The sequence below is a fragment of the Ictalurus punctatus genome, chromosome 6, assembly GCF_001660625.3.
Source record: "Ictalurus punctatus breed USDA103 chromosome 6, Coco_2.0, whole genome shotgun sequence".
Taxonomy (NCBI): Eukaryota; Metazoa; Chordata; class Actinopteri; order Siluriformes; family Ictaluridae; genus Ictalurus; species Ictalurus punctatus.
In genome coordinates, this window is record NC_030421.2 from 25445899 (window position 1) to 25459379 (window position 13481).

A 13481-nucleotide genomic window follows, 5' to 3' on the forward strand; every position below is an offset into this window, starting at 1 on the left:
GTAAGTTGTTAACCTATTACTTGTTCCCTGAAAAGATCATCTGGTAGTTTACCGCTTACCTTCGTACCATTCCAGGCTATTCACTGAACTTGAACTGCTTAAATTTCAATAAAAACTGGAAAAATGGGGGTGTTCTAAAACTTTTTAACATTTTGTCCACTGGGGAGAAGCTGTAGTCACATTCCAGGAAAACTCTCACCAGGAATGGTCAGGTCATGACTTACTGACTAACATCACAGCATCACAGGCTGTGCATCATGTTTAAAACCACAGCGGATGCTTACCGAGCATAATTTAGCATCAGGGAGCACTTCAGTGTGTAGTGGGGCTCTGATTGGCTGGCTGCAGGGCTGACGGGCTTTGATTTTGTAGCTTTGACGTCTGCTCCAGAGAACAGTGTAGTCAGAGAGACGACTGATCACAGGGGAAAATGGGTCCAGTCTGAGCTGAATCTGAGTGGAGTAAAGGAAACAATTTATATAGAATGTGCAGAAATCATACAATAGTGACATGTCATTCATTTTAAAATTTAGTAATGATTAAGCACTTAGTGCTGAGTATAATCTGCATTATTTTGATTTCTTCCACAATCCTATCCCAGTACTTCAGTTTTACTGTGCATGTTCTATGGTGAAATTGTGCAATCATGCAAAATAAATATTTAAAAAAAAAACTATCACACTGATTAATACAGGCTTCTGATTAATGCTTGTTTCGTATGTGTTTCACAGGTGGAGGTTCACCTTTTACCTGTACATATTTACCTATGGGGTGCGGTATCTTAAAAAGGTAAGTGAGCTAGTAATATAAGAAAGAAAAGAATGACAAGGTAGACATTTCTGCTTCTCATGTGTACTGTCGTGAATCTAAAGGACATGTCTGTTAAGCATGCTGTAAGTCAGTGTGTATGGTGTGGTTGGGGATTCTCTACATGTCTCTGCTTCCTGGGAATTTTCCTAACGCTTAGCGCTGGGAGTTTAAACGGATTGACCTGAAATTCCTTCATTTTTAGTTCAGTGTTTTGTGGGACAGTGACAAAAAATAATGGGCAACAAAAACAAAAGAAGTGCTAGCATTTTTAGCTAAGATGTGAGCAATACAACACAACAGAAAAAATCCAACAGCTTATATTAAGCATTTATATATTAGGCATTGCTGTTTTACTTAAAGCTTAAATAAGTATAGTTCACTTGAATTGTGAGCAGTTGTGCTTGTCTCCTTTGCTCTCCTTCATTATTTGTCTCTTCTGACAAGAAGGCAGGTGCTATTCGGATTTCGATTTTGTGCACGTGAGCGTATGTGAGTACATGTATTCAAACAAATAAATATGTAAGGACTTAGACTAAAATAATCAGTAAAGTGGGAGTGTAATGCAAAGCCAAGTTGCACCTATCACAGCATGTACTTCAGAATTTTATTCCTTTTATACCACAGCAGTTTTCCAAGACTAAGAATTTTTATTTAATAAAGACTGACACTTCTTACTTTTGATACCATTATGCTTGTATTTAATGTTGTAGGACATCTGTGAAAGTTATCTGCTGTTATCACTTCTGTTATAACACCTGTAAACAGTCATTCATTCACCAGGCTTTCTTTTTTTAGCATGTCATGTTCTCACAAAACACAAATCCTGAAGACATTCATGTGGTGGAAAAACGTAAAAGAAAAGCTTTAACTATATTACAAAGTACTGGAACTGGAGAGTCTTTCAATAAATGTTATATAAATGTCTCCAAGCTTCACCATATCAATTTGTGAAATAACAACGTTACATGAGCACCCTCCCTACATGTTCCTGTGAATTAGATTTCTGTAGAAACAGTAACATATTAGAAGGATTTATATAAACTTATCATTTGCATTACAGCCTGCACTATTGTCAGAGCTGCTGTTACAGAAAATTACCACCTTCTGACTAATCAGATTGGAGATTTCAGCAGCGCTGTGGTATGAATAATGTTAAAACAGGGAAGAATGAATCTGAATGTTGTTTGTATCATATATGAAAATAACAGGAAGATTATAAGTCTGTCCTATCTATGTTTTTAACTTGGATACGTCTACACTCAACATATATTAATTATGTTTGGACCGTCATACACGATATGGCCAAACGTTTGTGGACACCTGGCGATCACACCCGTGCATGAATCTTCCCCAAACTTCTGCCACAAAGTTGGAAGCACATATCTGTCTCGAATGTCTTTGTATGCTGTAGCATTAAGATGTCCCTTCACTGGAACTAAGTGCAAAAATGTATATATGTGTAAATAAGGCACTGACTACGTTTACATGCACTTCAAATTCCGTTTAAGGTCTGTAATCGGGTTGCAGCCATATTCCGAATACAGTGTTTATATGTGTACAGACATCGGAATATTCCTGTATACATGGTTGTTGTGAGTATGCCATAAATTGCCATTCCTAAATACCCAGCCTACAACTAAGCATCTGTGAGCACCCACAATTCCTTCTGGACTGAGCGTGCACATATATCTTCTTTCAGTGGATTTTATGCATAAGGTGTTTACATGCAATAAATTTCCAATTAATACAGGCATATTCTAGGGCTGGGAATCAGAATTTGGGGAATCAGAATATTGTCTTAATCTGAATCGGGCGATCGGACTGTGGCGTTTACATGACTCGATACTAATTAGAATATTGCCAAATTCGGATTAATATCGGAATATTGATGTGCATGTAAACATAGTCATTGTTGACCAAGGCTGATGTGGAAGAAAATGAGTGGCCTGCGCAGATCCCTGACCTCAACCCCATTGAACATCTTTGTGATGAACTGGAACACTGACTGTGTTCCTGGCCTGACTAACACTGTTGTGACTGAATGAGCACAAATCCCAGCAGCCATGTTCCAAAATATAGTGGAAAGCCTTCCCAGAAGAGTGGAGGTTATTAAAGGAACAATGAGGAGGCCAAATCTATATTAATGGCCATGGTTTTGGAATGGGATGTTCATCTTGGGGAGTTTTTCCTCGCCACCGTCGCCACCGGCTTGGTCATTAGGGATAAATTCACACACTTAAAATCTGTATCCTGTGTTTATATGCTTCTGTAAAGCTCCTTTGAGACAATGTCCATTGTTAAAAGTGCTATACAAATAAAATTGAATTGAATTGAAAAAAGCACATATGTGATGTGATGATCGGGTGTCCACATACTTTTGGCCATATAGTGGAGTTTATAAACAGGGAGGTGAACCTAATCAAAGTCTGCTCAGTTTATTATATAGATTAAATGTTCTATAAATATAGGAATGTATTTAAAATATGTGAAAAACTTCGGTCATTAAAGGGACTGTCAGGTCAGTTGACTTCTGAGTAAAGAGTGCTGTGAAATGAGTGCTTTTGGTACGCAGAAATAAAAGCTATAGCCTTTTAACTTCAAATGTCCATTAAGTCTATATAAGGTATAAGTAAAAGTGGTGGTGAGTTTCAGTGAAATGCATTTAATATAGGTAATGTTTTTTTTTGTCTTACTGAAATTACTAGGCTTGACTATCATGTGACTAAAGGCTGTGACTTGTTTAAAAGCTATGAACCTCATGCAGAAGGAAATTTAAAAACATGAGAAGTGACGAGAGAGCAGTTGGAGGATTTTATTCGACTTTGGATCGAGCTGTGAAACAGCTGTCATAAACTCTCTCCAACATGACTTGCTCTCTATAAGCTACTATGTATTATTCAACACTGTATCCATAATGCAGGGATTTTTCTCTGTAAGCAAATACTTTAGCACAGCTGCTCAGTGTCATTGTTTAGCTAGAACTGACTTTTACGCATAATGACTTGAAGAGGAATTTATAATGCTAGAATCATGCCTGTTAATTACGTGATGAATGTTGACGGATGTGCTAAAAACTAAGCAGGAAATGGGAACAGTGTTTTGCGTTATTGGATATACTGACAGTGACTGGATGGTCTCTTTTCCTCTTAGTTCTCTGACTGATAAGTGCTTGTAATCTTTCTTTTTTATTTTTTATTTTTTAAACTGGTATTATGAATAACTGGGTGGAATGAAGTTGTTCACATTGGCTGGCCACCAGCTCTCCCATTGGAGTTATTAATAGTAGCATGAGGTGAAATAGAACAGACATGCACTCAATAGCGCGCCTGGGAGTGTGTGTAACTCGGCAGTCAGCAGCCGGCCCATAGTGCTTCATCACAGCGGGAAGCGCGGGCCACAAGATGCTTCTGGAAGGCACCAGGCTGCAAAATATTGACCGAATTAGCATATTGTTTATCACATTAGTATTGTGAGTTGCATTACAGTCTCTTAAAACCAATTGGCAAAGCTATTTTTGTCATCGACTGCATATTATTTCTTTTCTTTTTTTTTTGCATCATATTAATGTTGCAACCTATAAGAAAAGAACAGAGGAATCAGAAAAACATTCTGGAGGCTCTATGATTAGTCATGACACTCACACGATGTGACAAAAAATGTGCTTTGTTAGAGGCATATTTGCATATTCCAGGCTTCTGTGCTCTCACTATTGCAAAGTCTAATATTGGAACAAAGATTAATAGGCGATGTGTGCAGCCCTGTAGGACAGTGGAGAAAATGGTTATTGAGGAGCAGGTTACAGTTATTTAGTGTCAAAAACCTACACAATTATCCAGTAAACATTCTTCACACAAGTGTTCATGGGATTTGTTCTACTCGTGTCATTTCGTTAGGCTTTGCATCATTAAAGATCTGTGTCGAGTGTACATTACTAATACCCGTGCTCAATTATGTTGCAAAGTCACTAGCAGTATTTCTTCTTGAGAGTCTGGTTATTTATATTTTGATTATATGCAGTCATATTTGAAAAGATATCCATAGACCTACAAAAGGTATGCTTTGTTTCCGAATCATCATATCGTTAACACACTTTCTGTGCATTTGTTTTTAGACTTCCTGGCTGTGGAACACTAGAGAATGCTGGTATAACTATCCATATCAGGTACTCTGTTTACATGACTGGATTTTCACAGCACTCGTACTGTTTTACATGTATTTGCCTTTTGCCTCTGCAATTCAGCGTGGTTTTACGTTAATAGATTTTGTGGTATTTATGCCACAGTGTGGAAACTATGGAAAAGTGTCGTTTTGAATAAACACGGTATGTTTTATTCGGGTTGCTTTTCATAAGTAATAAAACATGTCAAGATGTGTTGTTATAGGAAAATTATTAATGACCGGGTGGTGTGATGGTGTTATCGTGCCGAAGTTGATTGGTTTCCAACAACACCACGTTCCAAGTAGTTTTATTCCTTTTATAACACTACAATTTGCCAACGTTAGAGATTTCTTATTGATTAAAGAACGATGTTGTACTTTTTATCCATTTATAGTTGCGTTTAATGTGGTGGAGCCACAGATAAACACATTCCTGTTATCTCTTACGTTATAATAGCTGTAACAGTCGTTCCCTCACCAGGCATTATATTTTTCTCTGTATTAAACTTAATACAATACAGATACACTTAAGATTAGAGATCGACCGATAATCAGTTTTACAGATATATTTCCATAATCGGTTATCGGTTTTGTAATATCTGATCCACTGATAAATCTTGTGGGCGTTTTGAGAATTGCATGTGGGACGAATGATGGGAGACGAGCCAACAATGGTGTGCACAGGTAAAGTATACTTGCTTTGCTTTAATGAATAAACTTTATTTAACATAACAGCCATTAATGTACAAATTAGATGTGTTACATAAAAGCTTGATATGTTGTTTAAGCAGCTTGGTGCTGAGAAATGGAGACAAACTCCGTCACGTAATCTGTTTACATTCATTTACATTTATTAATTTAGCAGATGCTTTTATCCAAAGCGACTTACAAATAAGGAAATACAAGCAAAGTGATGTATCAAGCGGAGAACAATACAAGTAGTGCTACCATGCAAGATTTATAATTGAGTTCTAGAGAAGCAAAGTGTGCAGAGTAGAGGTGTAAGAGCCAGAGTATTATTATAATCTTTTTTATTTATTTATTTATTTATTTATAATGTGGGGTTGGCATTTTTAGGGGTTAATATGTTCACCTCATCGAAGCTTTATTTAAATAAAAAAAAAAAAAGCCACTTTAGTAACAGTGTACTTTTATTTTTTTTTGTTTTTATTAATTTTTTGTTATTATTGGGGGGTTTTTGCACTCTTTCAGACCCCTCTATTTATTGGTGTATAAATAAGAGTTTTGTTTTGTTTTGTATGCAAGGAGGACGTGAACTTGACAAAATTGTTATAAATAAAATGGTTTGTTCAGTTCAGTGGTGTTATCATTGTGTCAAAAACAGAAGTAAAACAAAAAATAAACATCAGTTCTGCATATCGGGCACTTAAGCATGCGAATAATCGGTATCGATTATAAAAAAATTCAATATCGGTCGATCTCTACTTAAGATACACAGAAAGCTGACGCTAGAGACTCCTTCCAAAAAATTTTAATAAATCTTCACAGAAAATTTTATCATCAACAGTTGCACACATTTTTAATCTGTGTATGTATAGCGTCTGCTTTACAAATCCCTGTGTAAGTTGTTGCTATAGAAACCATAATCTATTAGAGGGCACACATTAATAAAAACCTTGCAGCCTGAAATAGTTTCCAAGCTGCTGTTAAGGAAAATTATTCAGTCTAGAATTCAGTGGTATAAGCAGTAGTATCAGCTTATCGTTTGAGGTTGGTGTCTCTTGTTGCTGGATAATTTCAGAGACAGTGGTAGTTCAATGGTTAATTAACCAGATGGTGATGATTTTAACCCTAAGGACTTTTTTTTTCTTCTTAACCCACAAATGCTCTTATTGCTCATATTCTTCTCACTTGTTTGTCATGATGGATGAATAAAAATGTTTACTTTATTTCCACAGGCTCTAACAGTGGACCTGCACTATTACTACATTTTGGAGTTGTCGTTCTACCTATCTCTACTCTTCTCCCAGTTCACAGACATCAGGAGGAAGGTATGAAGCTGTATCCTCCCCTCTTGAATCTCCTGACTTACATTCCCCAGTGTCACAACTAAATACCGCTTCTAGCTTCACTGTAGATATGGAATAATTCATAGTAGTTACTAAATAATATCACTTAATGGTTTAAAAAGGCTAAGGTGAAATATAAGCAAAAGTATTGGTGTATAAGCTAGCAGCTGTCTCGTTTGGACTAGCCATGAGGGTTTATGTGATTGTACTTTTTTTGTTTGGAAGTATCTGATATGACAGGTCAGTGTCTCACTATTTCTTCTTCTCTAGTTTTGAATGACTGACTGGTCACTGGTTCAGTTCCTCTCCACCACTGACTCATGCTGTCATGTTAAAGCCATCAGAACAAAAGCGTTATTAATGAGCATATAACTCTGTTCTCTTTTAAGCACTTTTGTAATAAATGAGTGCTATATTTTCTCTTGGGTTGATCCACATGACTACAGTGGTGTTTGAAAGTTTGTGAATCCTGTAGAATTTTATATATATCGCCATAAATATTACCTAAAACCTCATCAAATGTTCACACAAGTCTTAAAAGTAGATGAAGAGAACCCAATTAAACAAATGAGATACAAATATTATACTTGGTCATTCATTTATTGAGGAAAATGATCCAAATTACATATCTGTGAGTGGCAAAAGTCTGTGAACCTTTGCTTTCAGTATCTGGTGTGACCCTCTTGTGTAGCAGTAACTGCAACTAAACATTTCCGGTAACTGATGATCAGTCCTGCACATCGGCTTGGAGGAATTTTAGCCCATTCCTCAGTACAGAACAGCTTCAACTCTGGGATGTTTGTGGGTTTCCTCACATGAACTGCTTGCTTCAGGTCTTTCCACAACATTTTTTTTTATATTAAGGTCAGGACTTTGACTTGGCCATTCCAAAACATTACTGTTATTCTTCTTTAACCACTTTGGTGGAACGACTTGTGTGTTTAGGGTCATTGTCTTGCTGCATGACGCACTTTCTCTTGTGATTCAGATTATGGACAGATGTCCTGACATTTTCCTTTAGAAATCGCTGATATAATTCAGAATTCATTGTTCAATGATGGCAAGTCGTCCTGGACCAGATGCAGCAAAACAGGCCCAAACCATGATACTACCACCATCATATTTCACAGATGGGATAAGGTTGTTATACTCTACTGCAGTGTTTTCTTTTCTCCAAATATATCCCTTCTCATTTAAACCAAAAATTTTATTTTTGTTTCATCAATCCACAAAGTATTGTTCCAGTAGCCTTCTGGTTTGTCCACATGATCTTTAGCAATGTTCTTTTTGGAGAGCAGTGGCTTTCTCCTTACAACCTTACCATGCACACCAGTGTTGTTCAGTGTTCTCCTGATGGTGGACTCATGAACATTAACATTTGCCAATGTGAGAGGCCTTTAGTTGTTTAGAAGTTACCCTGGCTCCTTTGTGACCTCACAGACTATTACACATCTTGCTTTTGGAGTGATCTTTGTTGGTCAGCCACTCCTGGGGAGGGTAACAATGGTCTTGAATTTCCTCCATTTGTACACAATCTGTCTGACTGTGGATTGGTGGACTCCAAACTCTTTAGAGATGGTTTTGTAACTTTTTCCAGCCTGATGAGCATCATAAACTCTTTTTCTGAGGTCCTCAGAAATCTCCTTGGCATGATACACTTCCACAAACATGTTGTGAAGATTAGACTTCTTCTTTAAATAAAACAGGGCGCTCAATCACACCTGATCATCATCCCATTGATTGAAATCACCTGACGCTAATTTCACCTTCAAATTAAACTGCTAATCCTAGAGGTTCACATACTTTTGCCACTCACAGATATGTAATATTGGATCATCTTCCTCAAGAAATAAATGACCATCTCGTTTGTTTAATTGGGTTCTCTTTGTCTGCTTTTAGGATTTGTGTGAAAATGTTATGATGTTTGAGGCAATATTTATGCAGATATATAGAAAATTCTAAATGGTTCACAAACTTTCAAGCGCCCCTGTATACCTGTAGGTATGAAATATTATTACTCTATGGCTTTAAATTATGCCGAGTGCTTAGGGAGACAGATAAGAAATTGCATGTGTGGGGAGAGGAAAGAGATCATCTTAGATCCCTGTGGTGATATTACTAGTATGCCGAAATCCGGTGTAACCTGCCATGTCTCCATAAATGGGCTATCAGGGCTAACCTCCCTGTTATAATTAAAGATAAAAGACATTAATATACGGTTTATTAATATACAGATTGTTTTTGATTTTTGTGGAACGTCTTATGGTGAATTATGTTGGACTTTTTCCAAAGAAGGGAAATCTTAAATCTATAGCACACAAAGACAATCTAGACAATTGTATGTTTCCAACTTTGTATATTAGCCTTCCACAAAATGTTGCCACAGTCATGTGAAAAAATAAGTACACCCCATGGAAATTGGATTTTTTTTTTTTTTAACATATTTGGACAAGCAAACATTTGATCCTCTTTGAAATAGTGCCCTATTAATAAAGTTGATACACTCTAGCAGATGACACAAAATTTACATTTTGTAGTCATTTTAACAATTTAAATTATCTTCAAGCTCAGATCAGTCACATGGGAAAAAGTAAGTACACTCCTACATTTATCACACCTTCAAATCCATAAAATTAGAATCAGGTGTTGAAGATTGGGTGTTAGTGATTAGAACCTGCTTATGGAGTGCAGGTGGAACCTGTCTTATTTAATCCTCTCACATATTTAGTGTCTGGTGTTCCCTTTGCTATTGAGGTGTGTGGTGTCATCATGCCAAGATCTAAGAGATCTAAGGCCTACAGAAAAAAGGTTGTGGATGTCTGAGTCTGGCAAGAGATTTAAAAAGATCTCCAAATTATTTGAAATATATCACTCCACTGTGAGGAAAATCATCTTCAAATGGTGCAGATTTCAAACGACTGTCAATTTATCTAGGACTGGCCATCACAGCAAATTCAGCCCAAGAGCAGACCATCTGATGCAAAAAGAAGACTCCACAAAACCCAAAATTTCACCACAGGATCTGCTAGTAAGTCTCGCAACTGTTGGTGTCAAAGCACATGCTTCTACAATCAGAAAGAGATTGCACAAATTTGCGACGCATGGGAGGCGTGCCAAGAAAAGGCCTTTGCTGTCTAAAAAGAACATTAGAGTAAGACTACAGTTTGCCAATGAGTATATAGGCAAAGACCAGGTCTTTTGGAATAATGTTCTTTGGACAGACGAATCAAAGATAGAGTTGTTTGGCCACAGTAACATGTTTGGCACATAGCAAAGACAGCTTTTCAGGAGAAGCACCTCATACCAACTGTGAAGCATGGTGGTGGAAATGTTATGGTTTGGGGTTGCTTCGCTACCTAAGGGACTGGACAGCTTGCATTCTTTGATTCAACCATGAATTCTGCATCATATCAAAGAGAGCTTGAAGATAATGTGAGGCCATCTGTCTGAAAGTTGAAGTTGAACAGATATGGGATCTTTCAACAGGATAATGATCCTAAGTACACCAGCAAATCCACCAAGGAATGGCTCAAAAAGAAGAAATGGAGGGTTATGGAATGGCCCAGTCATAGCCCGGATTTGAATCCCATTGAAATGGGATAATCAACACTGTCCAGAAGGCCCCGTACAATTGCGCAGCTGAAGAAATGCATAATGCGTGAATGGGGGAAAATTCCATTTGCTAAACTTAACCAACAGGTGTCTTCAGCACCCAAATGCTTAATAAGTATTATTAAAAGAAAAGGTGATGTTGCACAGTGGAAAAGGGTCGACTGTACCAACTATTTTGGAGTGCGTTGCAGTCATCAGATTTAAAATGAGTGTATATTTTCAAAAATGAATTCAATTTACAAAGTAAAACATCTCAAATAATGTGTTGATAATGTGTCTTCAATGTAGTACAGGGCGAATAGAATTTTCAATTGACCCTTTTTGTTTTTTTGCATTTTCCATACTATCCCAACTTTTTCAGAATTTGGGTTGTAGGTTAAAAATCACTTTTTCACGAGACCTGGCCAAGAGAGCAGCATACAAAGTGTCAATACATAAACAGACAAAGCAGTGATGCAATATATTTCGCATAACATCGTAAAAATAGTGGAGAAAAGCAGTTATATACAGCAGCATTTACCAATGGAGCCAACTTCCATTGATTTAAAACTGATTTTAAATTCTCCCAGTGAAACCAATTTAGCTAGATTAAGGTCCTTTTGTACACATAGCAGAGGAGCTTATACAGCTGTGCTAAGTGTTTATTATGCATTACAGGTGCCCAAAGGCTATATTTATACAAAGCATGTATATTTCTGAAAGTAATTCAATATTGATATAAACACACTTTGGCAGTGTAAGGCTGAACAGTAGGTTCAGCATTAAACACTACTGTAGTAGGAAACCAATTTGAGTGTTATTTAGCTGAAAGCTGTCCTTTACATTACATTACAAATCCAGTTATTGACTTTAGGGCTGCACAGTCTGCATTCTCCAGTCGGATATTTGCATTTTCTTATTTGCATCATACTTTTATCCAAAGCATCTTACAACTGAGACAGGATACAACTGAGCACACAGGTACCTGCAATTATCATTCCCATTTTTTTTCTATTAATACAAGCTCAAATACACTTGCTTCAAATGGCATTGTTAAGCTAGATAATTGCTGCTTCTTCTTTTTTTTTTTTAAATATACAATTTCTAATGCAAATCATGCAGACTTTGAGACACATGACCTATGGGTAGTAAAGATCTCAAACTGTGCTAAGGGGGGGAAAAAGGTGATTCACAGTGTAACTGAACAATGTACAACCGCAAAGTTGTTCTTTTTTATAGCTTGCAGTAACTCATACACATCAGAAAACCTGTGCGACAAGACTTGATGTAGTTTGAGGGCCTATATTTTCTGGGAGGAAAAATCGGGGTTAAACTATTGTGGTAAATCTAATGAAGTAAATGACACACAACGAATTTAAAATTCCTTATGTGCTCAGCTACGTCTGGAGTAAAAGAAACGAGGTGTATACAAGGTGTTTTTTGTTGGTTTTTTAATCGAAAACTCCAATTAAATGTAAAACTTTCACTGAACGACGCATGCTGCTGAATCACTAAGATCGCTAATTACTTATTATATAATTCTTGGCCTGCATGCTGGTCTCACGCAGTCTGTTAAGTAATTGAGCAATAACAGTTTGTGTTGCTTTTGTTCTGTATTCTTGGACATTGGATTTCAAAATGAGACAACGTCTGTAAAGTGACCAGGAAACTACATCGCAGCAAACCGTGGGATGTAAAAACCCACAAATTAAACTGTCATTCAAAATTTAATCTCATTGTTTCATTTCAAATCCAATCTGCTGGAATAATGCGACATAATTTGTAACACTACATAGTAATTGCCTATAGACTGCACTGTATTTAACCCCTTCAATCTATTTATCCCTTTCTTTGCCTTGGTTTCTGCTCTACAGTGCCATCCTGTTACTCACCCTTTCATATCTCAAATCTCTTTGTTGATTGTTGGCATGTTGTCTTTTTTTCTTTTCTTTCTTTCTTCTTTCAGTATTTTTCTTGCACAAACACCAACATGTGCTGAAGAGCTGCTGTGCCCCCCTGCCCGCTCCAGAATGTTTCCTCCTGTCTGTATGCCATGCTTCCATTCTGTTTCACACCACTGCTCTTCTTCATCACGTTCATCTTCATCTGACTCCTATTCAGCTGGCTGCTGTCCTGCTGAGCCACTGCAGTTCTATGAGTCACCAGGAGAACATGCAGTACTTCACCTCTGAGAAGCTTTCAGGAATAGGATTGTTGTTCTGAACTTAGCCAAAGCACTGACCCAGTATCATGAAGTCGTTGGTAGTTTCTTAGCAAAAACAAATGTGTTGGTGGACAACTCATGTACATCATGATTAAACATTATTACTCTCATGAGTAAAAACTCACAGTGGGTTAAGTTATAAGTAACAGCCAGAGGAGTATGTAACTTCTTTTGTATTTTTTTATTTTTATTTTTTTTTTAAATCTACTAGTTATTGACTTTTTGGCTGCAAAACCGAATAATACGTTTTCCAATTATTCCATTAATAACCACATAACTGTCTATATTGGGACATTAGTATGCTTTTAGAACTTTTTTTTTTTTTTTTTCATTTAATGAATAATATTCAGGGGGTACAGGGGTTTCCTCCAGGTACTCCAGTTTCCTCACCCAGTCCAAAGAGATTAGAGATTGGCATCTCTAAATTGTCCGTAGTATGTCAAAGTGTGTGTGATTGTGCCTTGCGATGGGTTGGCAGCCCGTCCAGGGTGTCCCCCGCCTTGTGCCCCGAGTCACTTGGGAGAGGCTCCAGGCTCCCTGTGACCCTGTGTAGGATAAGCGGTACAGAAAATGGATGGATGGATGGAGTAATATTCGGTTTGATTTTTAGTGACCCCAAAACAAAGCTGAAGATATTTAGAGAGGAAAGAGACGGTACTGTCTACAGT

The 13481-nt window shown here is 37.2% G+C and overlaps 1 protein-coding gene across 2 annotated transcripts in view; it reads left to right on the forward strand.

Annotated features, from left to right (window-relative positions):
• Window positions 1–13481, forward strand: part of cers6 (ceramide synthase 6) — a 40041-nt gene that overhangs the window by 17472 nt on the left and 9088 nt on the right. For both annotated transcript variants that reach the window (XM_017470807.3, XM_017470808.3), the window contains exons 4-6: window positions 732–789; window positions 4922–4972; window positions 6888–6980. In XM_017470807.3, the coding sequence (XP_017326296.1) occupies window positions 732–789; window positions 4922–4972; window positions 6888–6980 (202 nt within the window). The remainder of the gene's footprint in view (window positions 1–731; window positions 790–4921; window positions 4973–6887; window positions 6981–13481) is intronic.